Source organism: Peromyscus californicus, unplaced genomic scaffold (genome assembly GCF_007827085.1).
Source record: "Peromyscus californicus insignis strain IS unplaced genomic scaffold, ASM782708v3 Scaffold_14__1_contigs__length_90479793_seg_2, whole genome shotgun sequence".
Classification (NCBI taxonomy): Eukaryota; Metazoa; Chordata; class Mammalia; order Rodentia; family Cricetidae; genus Peromyscus; species Peromyscus californicus.
In genome coordinates this window covers 24,966,129-24,992,119 of record NW_026294436.1, presented here as the reverse complement: position 1 = coordinate 24,992,119, position 25,991 = coordinate 24,966,129, and the positions used below count along the sequence as shown (strand labels likewise).

Here is a 25,991-nt window from a genome sequence, read left to right as displayed (position 1 = left end):
TGTGTTTAAATCAGAGACTCAAGTGTTTCCTGTGTTCTGAACTTATCAGGAGGATTAATTAATGACTAGGTTTTCCACCATAGTAAGGTAGGGCACGGAGCACGCCTAGTTTTGATGATCATTTTTTCCCTTCATGCCAGGCAAATGATTGTCTTCTATCAAGAACTCATTTGTTGAATGAAAAATGTTAATGTCGGCTGGCCTTGCCTCTTTCTTTCTCTGCTGATATTGCTCCTGCCAACATGGTGAATGTTCCTAAGACCCGCTGGACGTTCTGCAAGAAATGTGGCAAGCACCAACTCCACAAAGTGACCCAGCACAAGAAGGGCAAGGATTCTTTGTATGTCCAGGGAAAGCGGCGCTATGACAGGAAACAGAGTGGCTATGGTGGGCAGACTAGGCCTATTTTCTGCGAAAAGGCTAAAACTACAAAGAAGATTGTGTTGAGACTTGAGTGTGTTGAGCCCAACTGCAGATCTAAGAAAATGCTGGCTGTTAAGAGATGCAAGCACTTTGAACTGGGAGGCTATAAGAAGAGGAAGGGCCAGGTGATCCAGTTCTAAGCTGATCTTGTTATGAAGACAATAAAATCATGAGCTTGTACTCGCAAAAAAAAAAAAAAAAAAAAGAAGAAAAATGTTAATGTCCACTTCTGTAACCTCATGGAAGCTGTTTATATAACTTCTGTAGCAAAAACTGTAGAAAATGATTTGAGTAATTTCTGTGATACTTTCCTTAAATTTATTGTCAGTCAGTTTTCTTCATTTTAAACCTCGATTGATCAAACTTTGGAATTGTTTTAGATGCACACTGCTGTAAACCATTATGCTTACTCCATCTGAAATCCAAATACGCTTCTAAGGTTGCTAAGGTAACATGACTTTCGTATATTTTATATACGTTCTCCCTTTTAATATGATGGCATATCATGCTCTTTCCATCTGATTCCCAGTTTTGTCAAACACTTTACATAAGATCAAGTTAACGGAACACAACTGTTTGCTTGAAGACAGACATGGTCAGTTCACAGAGTTGGCCATCGAAAATGAATTTTAATAGACTGGTACTGGTATGAAAAAGGGACAGTCCTTATTCACACTTGGTGAGAGGTTAAACTAGTGCAACCACAGTTGAAATGAGTGTTCATGTCTCTAATCAAGTGTGGTGGTTTGAATGAGAACAGCCCCCATAAGCTCATATATGTGAATGCTTAGTCACCAGGGAGTAGAATAGTCTGAAAGGATGAGATGGATTAAGAGGTGTGGCCTTACTGAAGGAAGAGTGCCACTGGAGGTGGGCTTTGAGGTTTCAAAAGCCCACGCCATGACCAATCTCTTTCTCTGTCTACAGATCAGGACGTACAGCTACTGCTCCAATGTCTGCCTGCATGCTGCCATATTTCCCACCATGATGATAATGAACAACATCTCTGAAACTAAAACAAGCCCCCAATTAAATGCTTTCTGCTATAAGTTGCCTTGGTCATGGTGTCTCTTTCTATAACAGAACAGTGACTAAGACATCAAACTAGAACCAAAACCACCACATGACCCAGCTATGTCACTCCTGGGCCTGCATCTAAAGTAATCTAAACTCTACTTGTACATCCATGTTCAGTGCCTCTTTATTCACAACAGCAAGGAAATTGAATCAGCTTAGAAGTTCCTCAACATATGCATGATAAGTAAACTGTTGCATATATACACAACTGAATATTACATGTTGCTCAGCTCTAAAGACAAATGAAATCATGAAATTTTCTGGCAAATAGTTAGAACTGGAAACAGACTGAGAATAGTAATTCAGGCTGGGAAAACAAAAATTTACATGTTCATTCTCATATTTGGATCCTGGCTTCAAATCTTTTCTTGCGTGTTCAACTTGGACCACAAATGGAAGCTAGGAATCTAGAAAGGGGGCATTTGGGGACACAGATGTATTGATAGATGACAATGGATTATAGGTAAAGGGAAATCAGAGAAGTGAAATACTGAGGGTAAAAAGCCTTGGATAGGCAGGACCATGGGAAGATAGGAAAAAAATGAAAGAGTGTGGAGAGAGGGTTGTGCTAAAGGAAAGGTCTATTAACTGGCCATATGAAAACCTACTGTCTTTAAACCATTTAAAATTATAATTGGGAAAGAGTAGAACACATATGATATGAAAGGAGATGGAGGGATCATGGGGGCAAAAGGTGTAAGCAATGATGGAGTAGGGGCTGGGGAAGAGAAGGATGTAGGGGGTAGATGAACTAAAACTAAGGATGCATGAAAAAGCTTTGTGAGGAGCCACTAATTACTAAGCTAATTTCAAAGTATAATTACAGATAAAAGGAAACTTAAATGGAGGTACCCTACATGGGTGGTCAATGCTCTTCCCAGAATATTTGAATTTTTAAACAGAAAAATGGCAAAACCCAGCATGGGATACTGATTATTGGTCAGGGAGACCTCAGAGGTCTGCAAAGTGACACTGGCCATTGCCATTGCTCTTGCTTACTAAATATAAATATGTGGTATGATTCGATTGTTGAAGATACCACATATTTTGGCTATAAGACAGAAAAATCAATTTGAAACTGACTAGGAAACTTCTTTCCTGCTGGCTAGCTCTCAAAGTGACAAAGTGCTATGGAGATTGTAGCAAAGTACTCTTATCCAGTGCTGGCTCCTGCATAATATAATACTGACCTGTGTAGGTGGAAGTTTCTTTCCTGCCTACCTGTTCCCAAATACCCAGCAGCTGTTTCTTAAATAATTGATTCAGAGTCTTAATATTACTTATAAATGCTCAGCCAGTAACTCAAGCTTTATACTCACTAGCTCTTACACTTAAATTAACCCATAATTCTTGTCTGTGTTTAGCTACATGGTTTGGTACCTATTCTCAGTGCTGCATTCTCATCACGCTTCCTCTGTGCCTCACTGGTGACTCCTGACTCCACCCTTCCCCTTCCCAGAATTCTGCTAGTGTAGCTGAAGTTTTCCTGTGTCTCAGCCAATCCACAGCTGCTAAGACCCAAGTAAACACACAGAGGCTTATATTAATTAAAACTACTAGGCCATTAGCTCAGGCTTACTACTGACTAGCTCTTACACTTAAACTCAGTCCATTTCTGTTAATTTATATATTGTCATGTGTTCCATGGCTTTACCTGTGTGCCATTACATGCTGCTCTCTGGATGGTGGACTGGCATCTCCTGACTCAGCCTTCCTCTTCCCAGAATTCTCCTTGTCTGCTTATCCCACCTATGCTTCCAGCCTGGCTACTGGCCAATCAGCATTTTATTTATCAACCAATCAGAGTCATATATATTCACAGCATGCAGAAAGACATTCCCATCATTTCCCCTTTTCTTTCTATTCAAAGGAAGGTTTTAACTTTAACATAGTAGAATTACATAAAACAAAACAGTTATCAAGTAAGAATTATAGCTATAATATCTAGTCTATTTGTGTTTGGCAAAATTAAAGAAGATATCCTATCTATTCCATATTTGTGAGTCTAGGGTTTCATAACTACCTTATCTCTTATTATAACCAAGGAAAACCACAATTATAACTATCTAGTCTTCAACTACATCAAAGACCTCAGAAGGATACAATATCACCTAAGTAAACAGGAAGTACATTGTAAAAAACTTCCAAAAATCTAGAATGACAGAGACAGCTGGTTGCCTGGACAGTCACCCAAAGTTTTTCTGCAATGTTGGGGCATCCATCTTCAGCCTATAGGCCAAGAGTCTCTCAGTTGCTTCTCTCTGTGTCCTGTAGAATGTCTGGCAGTTCCTTCTGTGAAGCAGGAACCTGAAGGACCATCTCGCCTTGGAAAGTTTAGTGGTCACCTTCCTGTGGATCCTGCATGCTAGTCTGGTCACCCCCCTATACTTCCTGCCTGACTACTGGCCAATCAGCATTTTATTAAACCAATTCAAGTGACAAATCTTTACAGTGTGCAAGAGAGTTATGCCACAGTAGACCTGTCATGCAAAATGTCACCACTGATATAATAGTGACATAACAGTTCAGGTATAACCAGTCACTTTCTGATTGGATTTGAGACCACATGAAGGAATTCATACCTTATACTATAAACTGACTAAAATTCCATGGTTGGGAAAGTTTAGTTTTAATGGAACCTACTATTGATATTTTGCTAAATGGTTATGTTGTCAAACTGCCTATATCCATAGACCTGGGATGCTCTCAATCTTGGTCAGAGATACTTTTTTTCCCAGTGGACAGTGGCCAAGGCAGAGATTCATTATTGGTCAAAGTATTAAGAATAAGAGATTGGGTGTTAAGCCCTAAATGGGACTTCTTTAACAATTAGTTCCCAGAATTCTAATGACCAATGTCAGATAACACTGCAGCAGAGGAGGAGGAAGAGACAGAAAGACATCAAGAGCATAAGGATGTGGAGGAGTAATATGAAATGCTGTCTTCTGGACATGTCATGCTGTTCCATGTATGAACTCAGTACTTGTGGTTACTGTAAAGACTCGTATGAGATTAAGACAGCCCAAATTCCAGTATGGAGACTGGAGGAGCTCATAAGACCCTAACCCTAAGTGGGGAGTTATTGGCAGCTGATTGCTGAGGAGAGGGTGAATCATTTTTCTTTGAGTGTGTAGGTTGAACAAGCTCCAGTGGATGGTCCCAAACCCATTAGCATATGGGCAGCACTGATTGGGACTTGATGGGTTATTAAAAAGAGAGCAGGACTTGCAACTGGGAGGAAGAATATGAAGGGAGTTAGAGGGGAGAAGTTGAAAGGATGTGTATGATCAATATACATTGCATACATATATGAAATTCTCAAATAATAAATTTAAAAGAAAATGAAGTTAACAAATACAAATCAGAGAAAACATGTGATGGACCATGGGAAAGGGAGGCTTTCAAAACAGGGGAGATATTACACAGTGGTACTAAGGGGTCAAGGAGAGAATGGAGCAGGAAGGGCTAAATGGGTGAAGAGTGGAAGCAAAGGTAGAGAACAGAAATAACTAACACTAAAGACCTGTGGAAAAAGTCATATGGAAACCTGTAGAATCTGTGTATTAAAATATATAAGTTTAAGTGGAATTACCCTATAGCAGGATGATAAAGTTCTTATTAGATACTGTGAGGAAAAACTAAAATGTTCAATGCTTGGAATGGTCACAGACCCACAAATATTACAAGATATTGCCAATATTCTTGGTTCTTTTCCAAAATTTGATGATAAGACCCTATTGCTGAAGACACCACATATGAGAGTCTTAGATCATGAATAAATCAAGATGGTTCTAACCTGGAAGCTTTATCCCTATTGTCTAGATTTCATCGTGCTGGAAAGTGTTATCTACAGTACTGGAAGAGAAAAAGAATCCTCAGTCTTACTCAGCATTGAACCATGTAAGCCACAGTAGTTACCCACTTACCAAAATAGGCCCAAGGGCGCAATAGTGGTACCAGTGTCATTGTAGTAACCTACCACTTTCTAATTGTATTGAAGGTTACTTCCCAAGATGAAACAAATACCTGGGGGTATTACTGGGTTCAAGAACCTGAGGTGAGATAGGTCATAGGCCCTATGGGAGAACCTACTACTATTATTCTGATGAATGGACATAGTATTAAGTTGCATATTAATGTCTTCTCATTACATCCTTCAACACTCATCAGAGAATTTTTTTTCCTAAAGATGCCAATTAACACATTGGCCCACACTGAACAAAATGCAGAGAATAAGAGACTGTGGAATTCTCAGTCCTAAATAGAACATCTATATCACAACCGGTTATTCCAAGGCTCAGAAATTATTATAGAAAAAGAGGTGGAAAAAATTGATGAGACACAAATGTTAGATTACTACCAGGAAACAGTGTGTTGATAACACATTGGGGCAATTGCATATGTGTACTACAGTGGTTTTGACAACATGCACAAGACCCATGTAAGCTCAAGCCAGTAAAAATGCAAGTTTGTGGAGTGAGGAGAGCAAAAGCTCCAACCTCTAGCTGAGGAGATATTGGCAACTGGTAGCTACTGGGAAAGGAAAGTCATTTTAAAAGCACAGACCCTGGTAGGTCAAACATGCTCAATGCATAGCCATACACTCAAGAGTATATGGGCAGCACGAATTGGACTCCATGAGTTTAAAAACAAACAAACAAGCAAGCAAGCAAACAAACAAATGAGGACACTGTTAGGATTCTACTGCACTCCAGCTGCATGACTGCACATGCGCAGTTCAAGAGCTAGACAAGGGGTGTGGCGTCTTCCATCATCAGTGTGTGCTGGTGATTATGTATGCGCGGCATGGTCACGCAATCTGTGCATGTATGGCACAGCTCTGCAAGCCCACCTGAGCCTTAAAGAGCCGTGACTCAGACTCTACCCTCTCTCTATTCTGTTCTCTCTCCCTCCACCATCGTTCTCTCTGTTCTCTGCATATGCATCCCCACCCCCCCCCCCCCCCCCCCGCAGGCCTGGTTCTTCTGCTCCCACCCCTCTTCCTCCTAATAAAGCTCCCTTCTGCACCCACCCCTCTTCCTCCTAATAAAGCTCCGATACTAGGTAGTTGTGGCCGTGCCTCATGACCTCTCCGTGCGGTAACCAGCACCACTTACCATTCTTACAGACACAAGGATAGGTGGGTAGGAAAGAAGGGGTAGATCTGGGAGTAGTTGGTAAGGAGGTGAATGTGATCAAAATATTTTGTATAGAATTCGCAAAGAATTAAGAAAGCAAAAAAAGAGAAAGAAGTAGAGTGATGATCTAAACACTGAAATCATGGAAACTGCCACTGTTTGTCATTAGATTTACTTACATGAAAATCAGTGTTTGTTTTTTAAAAGCCGTTAGATTTAAAATTACATTTTCCCCAATATGAGACCCTAATTATTTTTACTGATTTAATGATCTGACTTCTAGAGATAGAAAATTATCCAACTACACAGGTCAAAAGACTAGGGGAAGAGGAAAGAAAAATGAGAGATTCCTAAAGGAAGTAAAATGAAATTTCGGGTTTGGGTTCAAATTATAATTTGTCCACTTCTTACCTGTGTTAACTTCTGAGTGTTTTGCTAGAAATACTTAATAAAGGAATAATGATGGAAGATCAATCTGTAGAAGGTGCAAGGGCTGTCAAACTCTTGGGGGTATTACAGTCTGGTAAGACACATATGTTACCTGACAATGCCATTGACAAAATCCTATGACAGCTTGTGCCTGTACATTTAAAGGAGCTACAGGTGTTCTGTAGAGTCTTGGGATATTGATAGACTCTCATATCCCACTTTGCCTAACATGTTTATATAAGACAAATTGCTAAATGGTCTTATTAATAAAAAACCCAGAGCCAGATATTGGGGTGAAAAACTGAGAGATCAGAGGAATAGGACAAGCCACAGCCAACCTCACCTCACCAACTCCCCAGCTTCCAGAGAGACCTACTTCCTGTATACCCACATCTATATGCCTTTCTGTTCTGCCATCTCACTTCCTCTCTCTGCCCAGCTACATCACTTCCTGTCTGTCTGTACAGACCTCCAGACTTCTATGGTTAGTGTTGGGATTAAAGGCTTGTGCCATCAAGCCTGGCTCTGTTCCCAGTGTGGCCTTGAACTCACAAAGATCTGGATGGATCTCTGTCTCCCGAATGCTAGGATTAAAGGCATGCGCTACCACTGCCTGACTTCTATGTTTAATATAGTGGCTGGCTTTCTTCTCTGATCTGCAGATAAGCTTTATTAGGGTGCACAACATATTGCGGGACACAATCTATCACCACCTGTCTATCCTCAGTATAAAATGATAAAGAGTGCTATAGCTGGGGACTACACCAAATCAACCTGAGTAAACAGTTCCAGTAGGGTTTTGTTCTCAGCCATGGAATGAAGAAGTGATGTATACAGCACTAGAATAGCAACGGTTAGTGGTATATAAAACATCACCACAGGAGAAATCCGTAACAGGCTCCACCCCAGTGACTATAAACCTGCTTATCCATTCAAGGGCTGGACTGAAGGCCTCCTGGCCAACCCCCTTTTTGGTGTGGCACAGAATCAAACTTTGCAAAAGTGGCATGCTGTTTACAAGCCACATCACCAAATGCCGTGCAGGCTGTCTTAGGACCAGTGTCTGTTGCTAGAGTTTTCCTGCCTGGCCCACAGTCAGGACAAATCTCTCTCACCCGCCAGTCCCACAGCCGCTCAAACCCGATCAAGTAAACACAGACACTTATATTGCTTACAAACTGTATGGCCATGGCAGGCTTCTTGCTAACTGTTCTTACAGCTTAAATTAATCCATTTTTATTAATCTATACCTTGCCACATGGCTCGTGGCTTACCGGCATCTTTACATGCTGTTTCTCATCATGGCGGCTGGCAGTGTCTCTCCCTCTCAGCCTTCCACTTCCCAGCTCTATTCTCCTCTTTGTCCCGCCTATACTTCCTGCCTGGCCACGGGCCAATCAGTGATTTATTTATTGACCAATCAGCAACACACTTGACATACAGACCATCCCACAGCACTTCCCGTTTTCTTTTTTTAAAAAGGAAGGTTTTAACCTTTACATATCTCCAAAGTTAGCTTGGTGTATTTGGGAATTTGGGCGTAGCTTTTTTTACTACTTCCTGCTGGAGGAGGACGCTGTATCTTCTGGGGAAACAAAGAAAATTTTAGGATCATGGAGTAGTCCGTGAGGCTGTATCATCTGAGCCAGTTGCCTTGAAACGGTTTTGGATGTTGGATCATCTGGGCCATGGTGTCATCGGAGACCTTTCAGGGGGTCTTGGCTGGTCAAACCTGATGTATCTTACTCTGGAACAAATCCATAGCCTCTTGTTTTCTGTGGAAATAAAAGAGACTCTTTTCCAAAGCAACATATCCTTACATCTAAATTTTGAAGTCAAAGTATCTTTAAAATATACATACTGGTTTAACTCAGCTTCCTTTACAATCAAATATCTCTCTGTAGTTAAGAATCCCAAAGACAACACAATCCAGACTCTCTGTGTAATAGTCATCTCTACGTGGCTTATTTTTTATATTAATTTTACTGTCTCTTTAAAGACTTTATTTTTTAAAACCATGTATTTGTTTCTATACTGTATATATCACCTTTTTTTGTTTCTTTTAAGCCTACGTATATTTTACATACATTTTAAACTATTACATCTGAATCTGTCTTACTGTGAATCTGTTGCTTTAAGCTGCAGCAGCTGTGGCTGCTGGCTCCGCCCACCTCAGCTTCCCAACATGGCGGCGGTATGCTTACTGCCAGCTCTGGGAGCCATTGTGGGTCTATGCTTTTATCCAAGCAGCATGTAGCCCAGAAACCTCTTTTTTTGTGCCAGGCAGGAAAGCTCCAGCTACAAGTGTCCTTTAAAGCCACCAAGAATCCCCTAGTAATCAAACAGCTAAACAAGATAAAGTACTGAAAGGGATGAAATTCATCCTAGATGCCTACCAGTACACAGATGGTGCTAGTAGACACATGAAACAAGAATGATTAGCTGTAGCAATACAAAGGAAGCATTCAGCTGGGTACTTGCTTACAATTTCAGAGGTTTAGCATATTATCACCATGGCAGGGAACCTGGAGGCACACAGGCATGGTACTCTAGAGAAGCAGCTGAGAGCTACATCCTGATCCATAGACCCAGAGAGAGACTCTGGGCTTAGCATGAGTTTTTGAAATCCCCAAATCCACCCCAGTGACAAACTTCCTCCAACAAGGCCACCCCTCTTAATCCTTTTCAAATAGTGCCACTCGCTGCTGACTAAGCACCATATGAACCTATGAGAGTCATTCTTATTCAAACACCCACAGGTGGACATCTATAATCACCCACTCCAAACCTCGGGGATCATTGTGGAAGAGGGGGCTGAAGGAACGTAAGAGTCAGAGGAAAGGGGTGGAGCGTTGTGGAACAGTTTCCTCTGAGATTGATATATTCATCCAGTAAGGCAGCTCACTGAACAGTAAGATAAACAACTCAAAATAGCTTCTCGGGAAGTTCTGGAGACTGAGGAGATTCACTAAGACCCGCCCTCCAGGAGTAAACAAGCCAAGCTGCATAGAATACCGAGATCAGAGCCACTGCCTGGAAGAGGAATAGACCGGAGTCACTTGGAAAGGACACTTTCCAACCTCTTGAGCTCTCTGCCAACTGTGAAGTGTGCTTCAGGTTCCCAGCTTTTGTGAGCTGTCAACCATGCTGGGATGGGCTTTGGTGATGTAGCTGGCATTGAGTCATTCCACTCCTGTAAATAATCCTTCGTCCCTACTCCTGTAAGTATCCCCAATGAAACACATTGGTTCACCAAGCTGAGCTTTGGTGGTATCTGTATCTGTGCTTTGGTCTGTCATGGGCTCCCTATCTAGGGTGAGTAGACATGTATGTGGCATCTCCCCAGGAAAAGTTTGTCACCCGACAGGCATATTTAATGACTTATTTTAGGAAGGATGAACTATATCATTATTTACATCACACACTGTATCTCAAGACTTTAAATTGATACTTTGCAAGATATTGTTATTTTTCTTAGAAGATTAACAATTAAATTTCACTTTGTAACCTTATATCTGACATTTTGAGGAAAATATAGTAAATTTTGTTTTTTTTAAAAAGTTATATTAATTTACTTTTATGTAAATTATGTTTTAAAGTAAAATTGATTCGATAATGTTACTTATTTTCATTAAGTCAATAATTGAATTTCCCACATATTTTAATAAAAACCCCAAAGTTACAAATGGAAGAAATATTGCACTGACCAGTTTCCCTAGGCCCCTCCCTGACAGAGTAAGCTTTAAAAACCAAGTCTCTCTCAAACAAAGCAGAGAGAAAAGCTGCAAAGACTCTCAGATCAGACCAGCTGCCTGGGAGAAGCCGGAACCAGCCAAAGAGATTTAGACCAACAGAGGCCCCTGGAAAGGACATTCTCTAATGGGTTGAGCTTCCTGAAGGTTGTGCTTTGTGCTCCAGGTGCCTAGCTTTGTGAGCTGTCACCCATACAGGGATGGGCTTTGGTGATGCGGTTGTTTTTGAATCATTTCTGCTCCTCTAAGTAATCCCTCACCCATACTCCTGTAAGTAACGCCAGCAAAACTCACTGGTTCGCCAAGTTGGACTTTGGTCGTATTCATACTTTGGTCTGTTGTGGGATCCCTATCTGTGTTTAGTAAATGTGTGTGTGTATGTGTTATGTCTCCTTGGGAAATGTTTGTCACACAACACACGGGAATGGCCTCCCTGTCCTTTGCAGAAGACCATCTCACTGCAGACATGTTTGCCCCCTGGCTCTTACAATCCATCAACCCCCTCTTCTGAGATGTTCCCTGGGCCTTACATGCAGGAGTTGTGTTGTATCGTGACAGCTTGCCCTAATAACTCAGTTAAGAACTAGGTCCTGCTTCTTGGACCCGAGCAGGCAGTTTCTGTTGAAGAGCCACAAACAAAGCCAATCAATCTCCAACACTCCCCGCACCACCACCACCCCAATCCACAGCAAGGACAAAGAGACTTGGCTGGTACTGCAGGCCTGAGCCACAGCAGCTCAAGGTGATAACCAAGTAAAGACAAAGCCTGGGACTTTTCCAAACGGAAAAGCTATAGCCTTAACAAGCCTCTGACTAGCCTTCCCTAGCCAATTAGAAAGTACTAATATGATTACCACTTGCTTAAGCCAATCATATCTGAGATAACCTAACTGCTGTAGGAATTCCCCTTAACTGTGCTTAAAAGAAGCCTGTGAGCTTCTCTCAGGGGGTTGTCACCCTTTTGCCTTTGTGTAAGGTGTGCAGCCCCAGCATGCTGGTAACTTTCTCAAGGTAATAAACACTCTTTCTGGTTGCATATGTGGATGGTGGTCTTTTGTGGAACTTCTCCAGGACCCTAACAGTGTCCACTGGGTCTGGGGTCCCCATAATCAGTTGATCTCTGCATTATGACCGGTTGATTCTCTAGAATGGTTTCAATTTGCTACAAAAAGAAGCTTCTTTGATGTGGGGGTGAGAGCGACATTTATATATAGGTGTAAAGGTAAGTTTTAGAATGCAGGAGTTAGGAATCATGCGACTCTAGGAAAGTGGCAGTAGTGGGTTCTCCTCTGAGATCTGTGACCCCAGGTAGTTGGAAAGTTCCTACTATGAGGCATAATTTCCCTCCTGTTGAATGTAGCTCAAGTCCAACTAGATTGCTGTTGATTACCATCCAGATATGAGTGCCGCTCTCCTACCTTTAGGGATCTCTGGACGTTTTGCTCATTATTGTGGTTCGTAGATGCCACAGCTAGCTGGGTAGGAGGACTGTTTATTGTTTCTCTTCCCAGGCAGAGGAGGCAATGAAAGCTAGCCCACAGGAAGGAGGCTTTCAGATTAGATCTGAGCTATGCCCAAAGTGTGTGGTACCTTTAGTAGTGGGGACTTACCTTCAGCCTCTGGGAGGCAACCAAGAACACCCGCAATAGCCTGTATCATTTTGAGAGTCACGTGGACTACCCTGACCAACTCTAATGGAGGTTTCTCGTGTCTGGTATTGGAAGTTTTGTCAGGTGGTCTCTGGATCTTGTGGAGAGCACTGTCAGTCCAAGTGGCAGAGCTTATAGGTATTATATATAATTTGGGGTAAATAGAAAAATAATGTGGTTCCTTGAGGATTTAAAATTTTATAATCTAGAGTTTAAGCTGTAAAGTTATTTCCATGTATGTAAAGGGGAACACAGGTCTGACCCTGCAGCTCCTTGAAATCAAAGTAAGAGGAAAACAAGTAAGTTTTAACTATCCGAAATGTATCTGCAGGGTGCTGGGGAGGTGGTTCAGTGGGTAAAGTGCTTGTTGTGAAAGCATGAAGACTTGTATCTGGATCCCTAGAACCCATGTAAAAGTGACTGTGCATGTGTGCAACCCCAGTGCCGGGGGATGAGAGACAGGGGCCACCCCAGTCTAGCCTAAATGGTGAGCTCAGGCTCAGTGAGAGACCCTGACTCCAAAACTTACATAGAGAGTGATAGAGGAAGACGCCTAACAGTAACCTCTTGCAACCACGTGTGCACATGTATACACACACACACACACACACACACACACACACACACACATACACACACTTAGAAAAATACAAAACCCTACAGTATTTCCAAATTGGGGATTATAGTCACTTTGGGGGCTCTGACTGCCTTCCTGTCTCCCACACGTTATCTACATATTTCAAACACTAACTTGTGATTGTGCTTTTTTTTAAATTTTTAAATGCAAGTAGATAATGTAATAGTGCTAGATTGATTTAATTGTACTATTGAATTCATAGTGACTTTTTTTTAACTAGTAGACATATTCTTATTGGTAGACTTACTAAGCATACCACCACAACATGAAAAGCACTGTAAATACTAATCCTTATACCTACAGATAACTATAGCATTCAGTCCTCATCAAAGATGCTTGTTTCTTATCACAGTAGACAGAGACTATTATGGGAAGCCACAACTGGTCAAATGCAGAGAAAAACTGACTTTGAGGTGCTCAGTCCCAGTTGACGCATCTCTAATACAACCCCTATACTCAAGGCTCAGGAAACATCACAGAAGAGGGAGCAGGAAGCCTGCTGCAAGAATTGTCTTTTAATACGGCAGAAAAGGCACACTCGTGAAACCCCAATGGTGGCTTGCTTGCATTAACAAGACCTGAGCAATGACAAAATCAGTTGACATGCTAAGGTGGATGAGGGAAATCTCAGAGACCTCCATGCCAGATGAAGCACTAAAGGTAGTTAAGGACTGCTTAGAGTGAGAATGAGTCTTCCCCAGGGTGAGATTCCCCATTAGTTAAGTGACTCAGTCAGGCCTAACCACACATGGGCACACATGGACATAGACAAGACACAAACACCTATATACACACCTACACACACACACACACACACACACACACACACACACACACACACACACACACACCTGTGCACATACAAACACACAACACCAAACAAACTCTGTAGGTTATAAGTATGTGTGTGTAACAATAATAGTTAAAGAAAAGAAGGCCATGAGTTTGAGATTAAACAACATGTTGGACCTACCAGGGGGTCTGGGAAGAGAGCAAGAGGTGGGGAATGATGTAAATATGGTATACATGTAAAATTGAGCAGGAGTGTGTGGAGGGGGTGGAGTGGGAAAGTATTGTGATAAAAAGAAACAAGCTAACTTCGTGAAAGACGGCCCTTGGTTTTCATTGCTCTCCCTTCCTTGGTGAATAGCAAGGAACACACCAAATGTAGAGGCATTCCAGTTTGGAAGGAGAATTCTCTGAGGCAGAAAGGGGAGTCTAACTCCAGTGTTCACAGTGATACCTGCATGAAACCAAATGAAACCAAGAAAAAAAAAATTAGGAGGCTCCTTAAGCCCACTGGGGCTAGTTTTGCATAGGAAAGCCACATAACTGAGACAACTGGTATATCATTTGAGCCTGAGCTCCTTGTGGTAAGTAACAGGAGTTGACAGACATAAGCAGAGAGACGGTTTGGTTCACTTGGTCATCTTAAACGGACTGGAGAGCCTTGCACTGGCTTAGCCAGTGTTATCTTGCCAACCCCTATGTTGATAAACCCATGCGGAATCTCTTTTGTCATCTCTTGGGTAAGAGAATTATTGGTGGTTTGGGGATAGATGTATCATTTTTGAATCAAGCTTTCTCAAAAGGATATTATAAGGAGCAGCATTTGAGTAGCATGAGACTGTTTTCCCTTAAAGGAAAATTGAGAAGAACTACCAACAGCATAATACTTGAATTAAGGAAGTAAGCCATTGCACTGACTTTGAACAACTTTTTTTTTTTTTTTTTTTAACTTCCTGCAAAGAGGACCCTTTACAGTATTTTTGGAGAAGTTAGTAAAACCGAATCTGACATCACCATTTAGCAGTGCATGCAGCTAGCAAGTGGTTTGTTCTTAGGGTAACAGAGAAGGAAACCTGCCCCCAATCTGATAAGACACAGTGCATAGTATGCATTAATTTCTTTTATTTTGAGTTAGCTTTACAGAGTCAAACTTCTAGAGAGATAACCATTGTTTTGCCTTTCAGGGGGACGTGTGCTATTTCTTAGGGACACAGCTGATTTCCAGATATGGCCATGTATTTGTGGCTCAAACTTCTGGCCTTTGGCTTTGCCTTTCTGGACACAGAAGTGTTTGTCACAGGTAAGCACTTCAATATTAACTTTTACTTCCTGATGTTCTGTTCCTTTTGCGGGGAAGGATTGTTTGAAATGGATATTTTTAAATGTTGTGTGATGGAGACTGAAAACAAGACGGCCGGCCCACTACTCCAGGGTCAAGGTTGTAGCTCAGAGAAACCAAGCCTGTCGCAGGGCAGCATACACTGTTTTTGTTTAAAAGACGTAAATGTTTTGGGGAAAACAGACACGATTAAATAGGAAAGTTGTCTCGTCTCTTCATTTGACAATTGTCCAAGGGTGTTACTAAAGCAATATACCTGAACATGCAGCTATGACAATCAAAAGAATTGTTAAATAAGTCATCTTTTATGCGTTTGAGCAAAATATGGATGGTTTAAAATCACGAGACAGCTTTGGTTGTACGTAAGCCCATCTCTTCAGATGGAAGGCTGCTTCCTCAAGTGTTGGTGGTCGTTAAAATAGGGTCTCGAATGCTTGGCTACAGAAAGGCTCGAAGATGAGTTAGGTGCTTTTGAAAATGTTAACTTTTGATGTTGTCCTATCAGAGAATGCATTTTGAATTGATTATTTTAGTTCCTCAATAATGGTTCTTTCGAATTCTGCTGTGGAAATTCTGGTAGAGCCACCGCCCTTCCTGGGTGATGGGTAGATAGCTAGACAGCATAGCCCCGGAGAGGTAGAAATATTAAAATTCCTAAGAATCACACAAACACTGTGTCCTTCTTTACTTGCTTAAGTCCGAGATCTTCCCACACTTCTGGTCTGGTCAATAGATACGTCTTGAGTAGTTTCAGTTTGGGTTGTGAGTTTTGTTGATTATTAAGTGACTAATAGATAGCATTTCTCCTTGTATTGTTTAACCTAAAACCGTCTTTTTATTATCAAAGGGCATTGACAATGAGTCTTTGTAGAAATTTCAAGATACTTTGAAGTAGGAAAAAATTTTTAAATCTAATCAGAATTCAATTTTAAATTTTTCTTATGTTTACTGCTCTTAAGGCTGGGGCACTAACTAACTAACCACTGAATATGTCACATGGCTAAATTATGGTTTTGGTCATCTATGGGCCTGGAAAAGAAATACAGCCTGAGATAACTTTCTCTTGTTATTACCACAGTAAGTTTGTTTTGTTTTTAATTGGAAAGATTAATTTAAAAAATCCACTTAGGCCAGTTGTGAATTTGCTTGGTTTAGGTTTTCAACATAAAGATGATTTTTAAAAAATACATAGCACTACAGAATTTTGTCATAATGTACAAACTACTTCTCATGCTATCATCCCTCTACAATTTTTGTTGTAATCTAAAGAAAATTATGAACTTAAGGTTGCATATATGCATTTTATTATAAATCAGCATATTTTCACTTGTAAGTTCCCTCTCAAGGTAAGTTACTAATTCTTTTTAAACGAGTGTGAAAGAACCCTGAGATACCTTTAGGCCTCAGAGCAAATCACCATTACATTTTTAAATCAGGCTATTTGGTGTTTTTTGCAGAAGAAGCGTATTTGAATTCATGATCAAAAATGTGTATAAAGGGACCTAGAAACCTTTAAATCAACTTTGTTAAATATTTTAGTCTATAAATAAATAGATGTAGATAAATTATTAATCAATATACAGATGATAGATAGGTAATAGATAGCTGATAGAAAGAAAGATTTTGAAAGATCAAGTTTACTATGATTGCTCCCATAATACTGAGGGTAGAGACTTCTCAACAAGGCACTGATAGTCTCTTTCAACATGTGTATCTGTTGTTGGAAACACACACACATAATAACCATTTGTATTAGAAAATGGTGTTTAGCATTTCCCGACACATTTTTGATTCATGTTTTATATTTGAGAATTTATTAAAGCTTTAAAGTATATACTTTTCTTTATTAAGAAACAAATGACTTAGATCCATCCTACATTTTATATTTGGGTGTTAAATTAATTCTGTATATATAGGAAATAAACTTTCAGTCAGCAACTTTTTATTATATGCTTTAGAAAAATAAAGAAGTACACTGACATATAAATGAGACACTGACGGACAATACACATCACTCCAGCATGTTATTTAACTTCTGAGTCCTCATGAGACCAAGGTCAAATTTAAATTCTTCCATGGCACCAGTGATGCTGTGTTCATATTTACCAAATGTCTCTGATCCCTTTGCTCTGTGCCTCTCTGCCATGGCAGTTGGACACTGGATGCTTGTTTAAAAGTTCTTAATAATTCTAGAGCACGGGGATGGAGTAGGATGCACAGGCCGGGTGCAAGGTTTCTACCTCTAATAGAGCCCTAATTCTAGGCCTATCTACCACCCATCATCTAACGGCTAAAAAGCATCTTCAATTGTGCCCTGAAGAGTGTGCAGTGAGATATGTTATGAGTCAGAACAGTGAAAACTCATTTCCTGAGCACAATTGTTAATTTTCCATCAACATTAAAATATCTCATGTAACAAATATGTACTTGGCCTTGTATACCACAAGCATTTGATACAAATTATTTATTGAGTTTGACAAGCACTCCTATTAAGTTCTGAAAATAACAGGAGAGCCTGGGCTGTGGGAATGACGACTTACTACTTTTTTTTAAAGATTTTTTTTTTAAAGATTTTTTTTTTAACTGCCAAAATGTTTTCTGTGACCCTCGTCATTGCTAGAATGTGAAAAGCATTTTGTTGGAGTAAAGAAAGGTGAATTAGAAATGAGGGGATCCTCTCTCTTGCTTGACACTCTGAGCTCAGGATCAGAGTGGTGAACTACCTTCTCCATTCAGTTTGGTATCTTTCCAACAGTGTCAAGCAATGAATGTAGCATGCAGATGTTTCTCCATCGTTCATGTGCACATGCACACTGGCATATAGATATGCACATATAACACATACACATAGTGCTTTGTTTATTTGTTGTTACCACCTACTACATGTCTGTCTACTGGGTCTCTGCACATACTTAGCTGGTCAATACTGAGGTTCTGTGAGCACAAGTCCTTCGGCAGGCTTAATGTTCCTTTGTCTAGATTGACTACTTCTTCTGTGCCTGCGAGCTTATTTCCAACCTCCAAACTAATCCTTCAGAAATGGAAAAGTTCTTTTCTGAAGTGCATTCACTCATATGCTCTACAAACAGCTAAAAAAAATTTGTCAACTTCCACATCTTTGTTGGGATCACCTCAATTCCAGGTTTCATTATCTTTTGTCTGTAACATGTGACAGTATTTTTTTTCCACCAGTATGAATCTCATCCTTTCTTCATATAACTTAAAGTATTAAACTTGGAGTGGGGGGGGGTTCCTGAGATTTCCTCATTAGCTGTATTCTCTGTTTTTAAAATGTCAGCATGTACTCACTGTACAAAATCATGACATGGATTCTGCCATGCATGCAAGTAGTGGATGTCGGTCTCATTCCCCCCTCCTCTTTTTACAGGCCTCTCCCTAGCTTCTTCTCCCCTCCTCCCCTCCTTCTCTTTTCCCATTTTCCATGACCGATTCAAAAAGAACGATTCTTTGAACCGGATGTGCTTTCAACATCCGGTTCCTCTATGCCCTCAAGTCCTTTAAGGGTCCGTGAACATTCCGTTTCCCCTCTGACACTTTCTCCCACTTTTCCCTGTAATGTGTCAAGGGTTATTTCAATTATTCTGAAAATGATGGAGATAAACAAACTGGTATTTTTAATAGTATGTACCCCACATGAGAGCATAAAGTATGTATTGTATCTTTCTGAAATTCTATGTCTGATGTTATATCTGAGTTCTGGTTAGTTTATAAGTATCTGATGGAGCTCCTTGATAAAACTACTCTGCTGCTGATGACTCCAGGGGAGGAACAGGAAAAGAAGGGAGAAGAGGAGGTGGACAGGGAGGGGGAACCTCTGAGAGGAAGACCAGAAAGAGAAAAGGAGCAAATAAAAACTATTAAGAGGCAAACTGGGAAAGTGGAAATAGAAATTTTGTCATGATTAAATAAATTTATTTTTATTTAATGTGTTCACACTTTGATCCTTTTTTGTTATTTACCTCTTTCATATCTATTTCATTTCTTTTTGGGAAGAACATCCCTGACTTCTTCTTTTTTTTTTTTTTTCCTTTTTGGTTTTTCGAGACAGGGTTTCTCTGTGTAGCTTTGCGCCTTTCCTGGAACTCGCTTTGGAGACCAGGCTGGCCTCGAACTCACAGAGATCCGCCTGGCTCTGCCTCCCGAGTGCTGGGATTAAAGGCGTGCGCCACTACCGCCCGGCTCTGACTTCTTAAAAATGCATGACTTGAGAATATTTTTCCTTGAAAAGCTCTTGCTAATATCTTGTTGATGAGATTCATTCTTCAGAGAAAGGTGTCTCTGGGAAGGGGGGTCAGAAAGGAAGAGGGAAAGGCACATAGCAGCAATAAGGTGTGGATCAGTCTTTTCAAACATTGATTTGGATGCTCATGTTGCAGATCTGGGCTTCCCTTCAAAGGTGAATGGAAGATACTGGACACACAAAGTTTGTCAAGAATCTGAGAGTCATTTTCCCCCATTGAATGGGACAGTGGACTCTAACCAGAGTAGACAAATATTGTATATATCAGGATGATTCATTTTGTTGAATATGATATTAATGAAGACATTAATTTTATATTAAATTATTTATGCAGAAAGAAACTGTGATGAACTCAATTTCTGTCCAAACAAATTATATCAGTTTTTCAGTACTGGACTCCACACCCCATGACAGCTGCCTGTCACTGAAGGATCAGCATGGCTTCTGCTCACACAAAGATGGAACTTCTTAGAGAGGTTACAGAAACAAAAATTAAAAATTTCAGAGTATTCACTTAGCAACATCATATGATATCTATTGATATATAATATACAAATATACAAAAATAAAAATTATAGTGGTCATTGGACTTTGTGTACAAAGCCTTAGCCAATATTTAGATTTAGCAATAAATGAAATAAAAAAATAGTCTAATACTTAACAATGCTTTCTAAGTATTGATTCAGCCACTATTAGTTCTTAAATTTTATTTTTGAGTTTCAATGTCACATGCAGTACAACAAAATCCATTTTTTTCATGATTTCTTACACTTGTCTGGGGCAGTGTGAGCATTCTGAAGCATCTGCTGTGTTAGTTCCTGGCCATACTGTGAGGTGAGAGACCCTTCAGCCAGATTCATCTTGAGATTTTTTTTTTTTAGAAAGAATTTTAAGTATTTTTTTTAGGGAGATGATGGGAATGCCATTTGTAAGACTGTTCTCAAGTCAGCTAGAATTGGTTTAATCAGTGATCCCTCATTAGCATAGCATTCTGATTAGCTTATGCACCTTACACTAGTTTCTTATCCCTCAGTGGAGCAGCGACTAAAGAACAGGGCCACAGTATAAAATGTTGAGTAGGGGCCGCAAAGCATCCCTCTGAGGTTCCTGTGTTTCATCAAAATGAATGCAGTTACTACTGTGAACACAACTTGGGTTGACTCTCTACATGAGTGGAGCTTTATCTGTAGCTATACTATTGTTGTAACTTGGATTTTTTAAAGAAAAATTTCTCTGTCTCTCAAAGGTTGGCCATCCTCCCTTTTCATGCCTCTCTGTCTCTCTCTCTTTCTGTGTGTTTTCTCTCAAGTGAGCAAATTATAATCACTTTTCAAAATTAGCTCAAAAGTCATATCCCTGGAGCTGTTTCACCTCTCCACTCCATCCCATGCTAGGAGCATCATGTCTTGTGGAGAGTCTCCAGAGTGCTCCTCTTCCTGCCTTTCCTTCTCCCGCTTCCTCTGTCCTCCATTTCTACTTCTTTCTCTCTGTACCTGCAGAACCCTTGTAGCCATCACTGGATCCTTCCTTCTTCACCAGTGTCGACTGGTTCCCAGTGCTTGCTTTATGAAGGGCTGGGTAGTCTGTGAACATGACCCTGCCCTGTGTGTATAAAGTGCTTACTAAGTCATATGAATAATTTGACTCCTGCTCTTTTACTATTGCTGTATATGTAAATTACTCAAAGTGAAATTTTCCATGTGGTAGGAATGTCAAGAAATAGAAGAAATTATACAGACTCTAACACTATATTCTCCCTCTTTAGATCACATGGTACAAATAAAATCCTCTAGTTTTTTCCTAAGTAAACAATTATTGTTTTAGACAAATTGAGAAATCCAGAAATAATGAACAGACTCAGAGTAAAATCAAGGTCAGATTTCCCAAACAAACAGAGACATAGATTATTGGCACCCAAGACCTAAAATATTCCTCAGTATCTCACTTAGCCAGGTCAACTAAATCCACTCATTTATTTAATTTGGAATCTGATGAACCAGTATTTGGAGAGTGAATTCTCTCCTCAACATCCACGAATGCCATGCCTTCCACTGGTCCACTTAAAGTCTGTGATATGCGGCCTGCTGGCTAAGACAAGATTACAAGTCCTCAGTTTCCCACTCCAGACTCAAAGGCTCTGACTCAAAGTAGTAATGTATTTTGCTGAAGATAATTATTGGTCGTGATAACTTTTTATAGATACATTTTAAAAAAAAACACTATTTTAAGACATAATACTCAACAAAGAAACAAACCCACTGCTTCTACTTTGGTAAGCTGTCTTCAGGACGACAGTACAACTAGATTTTTTTTTTTCTTCTGTAGACACTTCAGCAGAAGGTGTTCTAGAACTCCCAGCGATTGTGCAGATGATTAGATATTTAATAGAATAAAAAAGTGATAGACACTAAAAGGAACTTGGCAGTCACTGTGATTTGCTCTACTTGTCTTTTGATTTGTTCTCAGCAGAAAATCCTTCCATGGAGAGAAGCCTTAAGGCAGTCAACTGCCTTACTACCACATCAACAGCTCCTGGCTGAATGTGAATTCCAGAGGAACATTATAAAGTCATCAGCTGGGGGTGGAACGGGGGAGGTTTCCATTTTAACCTGGGTCTGTCTGTTTTTCCACTCTACTCATTTCGTATTAAGTCAATCTTGCTATTGTTTCAGCTTGGTAACCAGGTGCTTAGAGGATGACAATGTTCATATGCAAAACACAACAGGACGAAATGGTAGTTGGTCATCTCAGAGGTCCTCTGTATGCAGCAAACACCACAGGCCTACCCACTTGGTTTAGCGCCTTCCATGCACCATTGCTCACTGGGTCTCTTGAACATCTTTGGCAAAATCTTACTCATTTGTTCTTGCTCTGTTGAAAAGCACAAAAAGCATCTTTGATTAATATGTGTTTCCCACAAATTCCAGTGCCACCCAGTTGTTGCAAAAGTAATATGATGAGAACATAGGAGACTGAGGGAGCACAGGATTGAGTGTCTCTTAAGGTGGGTGATATGAGGAAAACAATGGATTTTCCCCCCATTTAACTTGCTTTTGATATTACACAAAGTGAGAGGCATTGAGTAATTTACTCAAGTGTCTGATTCTGTTTTGTCTTGAAGTGCAAGGGAAGCAATTTGACCTTTGTTAAATACTTTGATCATGGAAAACACACAATGTTCTCATCTTGCTCCAGGAAGTGCAGGCACCAGCTCATCTTTCCACAGTCACCCCAGAGCACAGCGGTATTGGCCACAGTGGCGTTGCCCACATTTCCACTCTAGAAACAGGTTGGATCAGCTTCAGGGGAAGCAAAGAAATGACTTATTTACTGATGCCTTAATATTATAAATACGGATTGCCAATCAGAAATTGTAAATCACATATGTTGACTCATTAGACATGGATTTCCAAATGCCCTGCTCACCTCTAAGGTTAAGTGTTAACTTACGCCCTATGAGTCTTGAATATGCCTAGCTTCCAATGAGCTGGGTTGTTATGATCTGAATTTCATTATGGGTACTTTTGATATGTTCCAAACATATAATGTGGGGCTCAAAAGATGGCTTCGTGTTTAAACAAAGACATATAATGGCTAAAAACCACTTAGTGATTAGCTCAGAGTCTTGACTGTGATAGTGAGCTACACAAGGATAGTAGGGACAGAGTCTGTGAGCTGACAGGCAACCTCAGTCTTAAAATATAACCTAGATTCTACTGTAGCTGCCAGGAAACATTGTGGAAATTATGCATCAAGATCTCAATTTCCTCAGATGAGAAATGGGAATAATGACAGGAAATAATAAGTGAGATAATCTGTTCACTGAATCAGTTGCTTGCAGAGTGCGACCTCTGAATCGGAAATTATTCTAAAGAAGAAAAGGCACCCACTTCCATGCAAAAGGTGCTCATCTGAGAAAGAAGAAATGATTGAGAAATGTTCATATGTTAGTAAGTGTTGTTTCAACAATTAAACAGTGTAATATGGGAGAAGGCCAGATCCAGGAGTGCATGTTTCTTTATGGAGTCATCAAGGAGGCTCTACTTGAGGACAAGTCATTGAGCCAGTTGATGACTAACATGAAGAGGAATATGATGTGATGAGAATTTGGCAAGCACAAAGGTCCTTTGGTTACAGCAAACAAATTGATGTGTTTAAGGCATAGAAAGGTCAAGTGTAGTAGCATGGTGATCAGGAAGATGAGCAGGAGACAAGTATAGAGTTCCCCGTAAGCCGGGTATGATGGTACATGTCTTTAATACCAGCACTTGGGAGGCAGAGGCAGGCATATCTCTATGAGTTTGAAGCCAGTCTGGTCTACATAATGACTTACAGGACAGCCAAGGTTTCATAGTGAGACTCTGTCTCAAAACAAAACAAAACATAGAATTCACCATGAGTATACAGAGAAGATGCCGTTTGAAATCTTTAAGGACGATCTAATCTTATTTTTGTGATACATACACTGCCCAGGATGGTGTAAAGAAAATAGGTTGAATGTAAATCAATCCTAGAACAGGAAGAATTTGGGTGTGTGGGGGGGGTAGGATGGAGATAGGGGTAGACTTTTACATAGAACTAAGAAAAGTGGCTTCAGGAGAGGGACATGGAACATGGAAAATGATGCTGAAGAGGAATGATGGGTAAACAAGACAGCTAGTGAGGAGAAACAAATGGATTTGCCTTGCAGGAGTGTAAAGGACTTAGCACATCTGCTGTTTGCAATGATATATCATTCAAATGCACATAAAATTCCCAAATCTTGTCCCTTCTTGAGAAGTGAGACAGAGGAGTCGTCACTGCTCTGTAGCATGTCTTTTGTTTTTATGCACTTTGATGAAAATAGTCAAAAATACCTTTTATTCAACATGTGGGCACTTGGAGCTTTGTAAGATTTTTGTTTTTGTTTATTTTGTTGGTTTTTTTTGTTATTGTTATTGTTCAAAAGGTTGTTTCCAAACCAAAATTTAAACTCTCCATTTTGTTAAAACATTTGAAAACCAACTGGCTATCAAGTTGGCAGGTGTTAGGTAGGAACTAACACCCTCGATAATTATAAATCATGTTCATGGGAATAAGGCCATAGACAGGTGACTAATGTAACACTTCCATCATTTTGACTTCCGGCACGATAGGGTTTTGTTTGTTTGTTTGTTTTTTGAGTTTTCATTTAAGTACCACTTGCTTTTTTTCTCACTGGTAATTAGTTAATGAGAAAGATAGCTTTGTGAGGAAAAAAAGAGGTCTTATAATATCTTAACATTTTACAGTGATACCTTATTGCTTTCAATATAAATAATTATTCTACATATGCTTCCAGATAAATAGGCAATGTACCAGTACCATATTCTCAAAGGAAATAACAATACTTAATGTACCAGTAGCATATTCTAAAAGGAAGTAGCTATATTTAATTTTCCTTGTTCTAATATTAAATACTAAAATTGAGGAAGAATAAATAAGGAAAGGGAAGTATTGCTGAGTATCTGCATGCTTGTTTCTCTACAAATTGCTTAAGGTACACATTTGCAGGCTGCCATTCCTGGGGCTCAAACCCAGGTCCTTATGTACTCCTGACAAGTACCCTACACTGAACTAAGTCCCTAGGCCTTTGACCGTTCATTTCAATAAGAGAAGCCACATGTTTCTAAACTCAAAGAAAATGAATGATCGAAATTTGGCCCTTATTTTGTTTACTGTGTCTTTTTTAAGTTGAAATCAGACACTAGATGCTTTGACAATTTGCCGTGATGTCTGAAGTGGGAAATATGAAATGACACTGGAGAAAGTGACACAGTTTTCTCTTTTTGCTCCTACTTAGTTTTCATATAGCCGTAAAGGGGCCACCTGGGCCCGTCTACTTAAACCCCATTTGAAAGAATAATCCATGACAGCAAATGTATGAGGAAGGATGGAGGGAGAGAAATACTCCAGTGTTTGAGAAATCGATCATCACACATGTAGTCTGTGCCAACTGTGTACCAGAAGGTACGATTGCTACAATGCAGAAAAACCTACATTGCATAAGCATTGCAAAGGAAACGTAAGCTTAGGGAACCTAAGTAATCTGTTCTCAAAAGTGTTTGCTCTATTACGTGCACAGGCATTACTTTTTTTGTTTCAGGGATAACAGTGTGAGGTGGAGATATCATTCTGTTGAAATGATAGAGGAATACATTCTTTGTAAATGTGAACAGCTGTGACCAGCCCTTGCTGGGTGGCAGTCTTAGTACAGATGGAACCCACCAAACCATCCAGAAGCTCAGGGGAGGGGGTAGTTCTCATACTGGGGAGGATGAAAGATGCTTACAGGTTGACGTATAAGAGGAAATCACCAAAGCCTTTGAAACAGCAGATTTTCCCGTTTCTGAGCACAGACCGTGGTTTGTGAGGGCAGCTAGAAGGCATGGAAAAAACCAACATGGCGGATGGCCAGTGAGAGATCAAAGGCAAGTGGAACCTCAAAGCTCTGGAAGTGAAACAAGTCGGATATAGCA

At 40.2% G+C, this 25,991-nt stretch overlaps 2 protein-coding genes across 5 annotated transcripts in view; both read left to right on the top strand.

Moving 5' to 3' along the window:
• Window positions 1–242: 242 nt before the first annotated feature.
• Window positions 243–563, top strand: LOC128109399 (60S ribosomal protein L36a-like). Its single transcript, XM_052736570.1, has one exon. The coding sequence runs from the start codon at window positions 243–245 to the stop codon at window positions 561–563; it is 321 nt and encodes a 106-aa protein (XP_052592530.1).
• Window positions 564–14,917: 14,354 nt separating this feature from the next.
• Window positions 14,918–25,991, top strand: part of Ptprc (protein tyrosine phosphatase receptor type C) — a 108,488-nt gene continuing 97,414 nt past the window's right edge. For all 4 annotated transcript variants that reach the window (XM_052737086.1, XM_052737087.1, XM_052737089.1 and 1 more), the window contains exons 1-2: window positions 14,918–14,998; window positions 15,079–15,194. In XM_052737086.1, coding sequence (XP_052593046.1) covers window positions 15,122–15,194 — 73 coding nt within the window. In that variant the 5' untranslated portion in view covers window positions 14,918–14,998; window positions 15,079–15,121. The remainder of the gene's footprint in view (window positions 14,999–15,078; window positions 15,195–25,991) is intronic.

Coding starts and splice junctions, on each gene's coding strand:
- LOC128109399 (XM_052736570.1), top strand. CDS start 243: ATGGTGAATGTTCCTAAGACCCGCTGGACGTTCTGCAAGAAATGTGGC.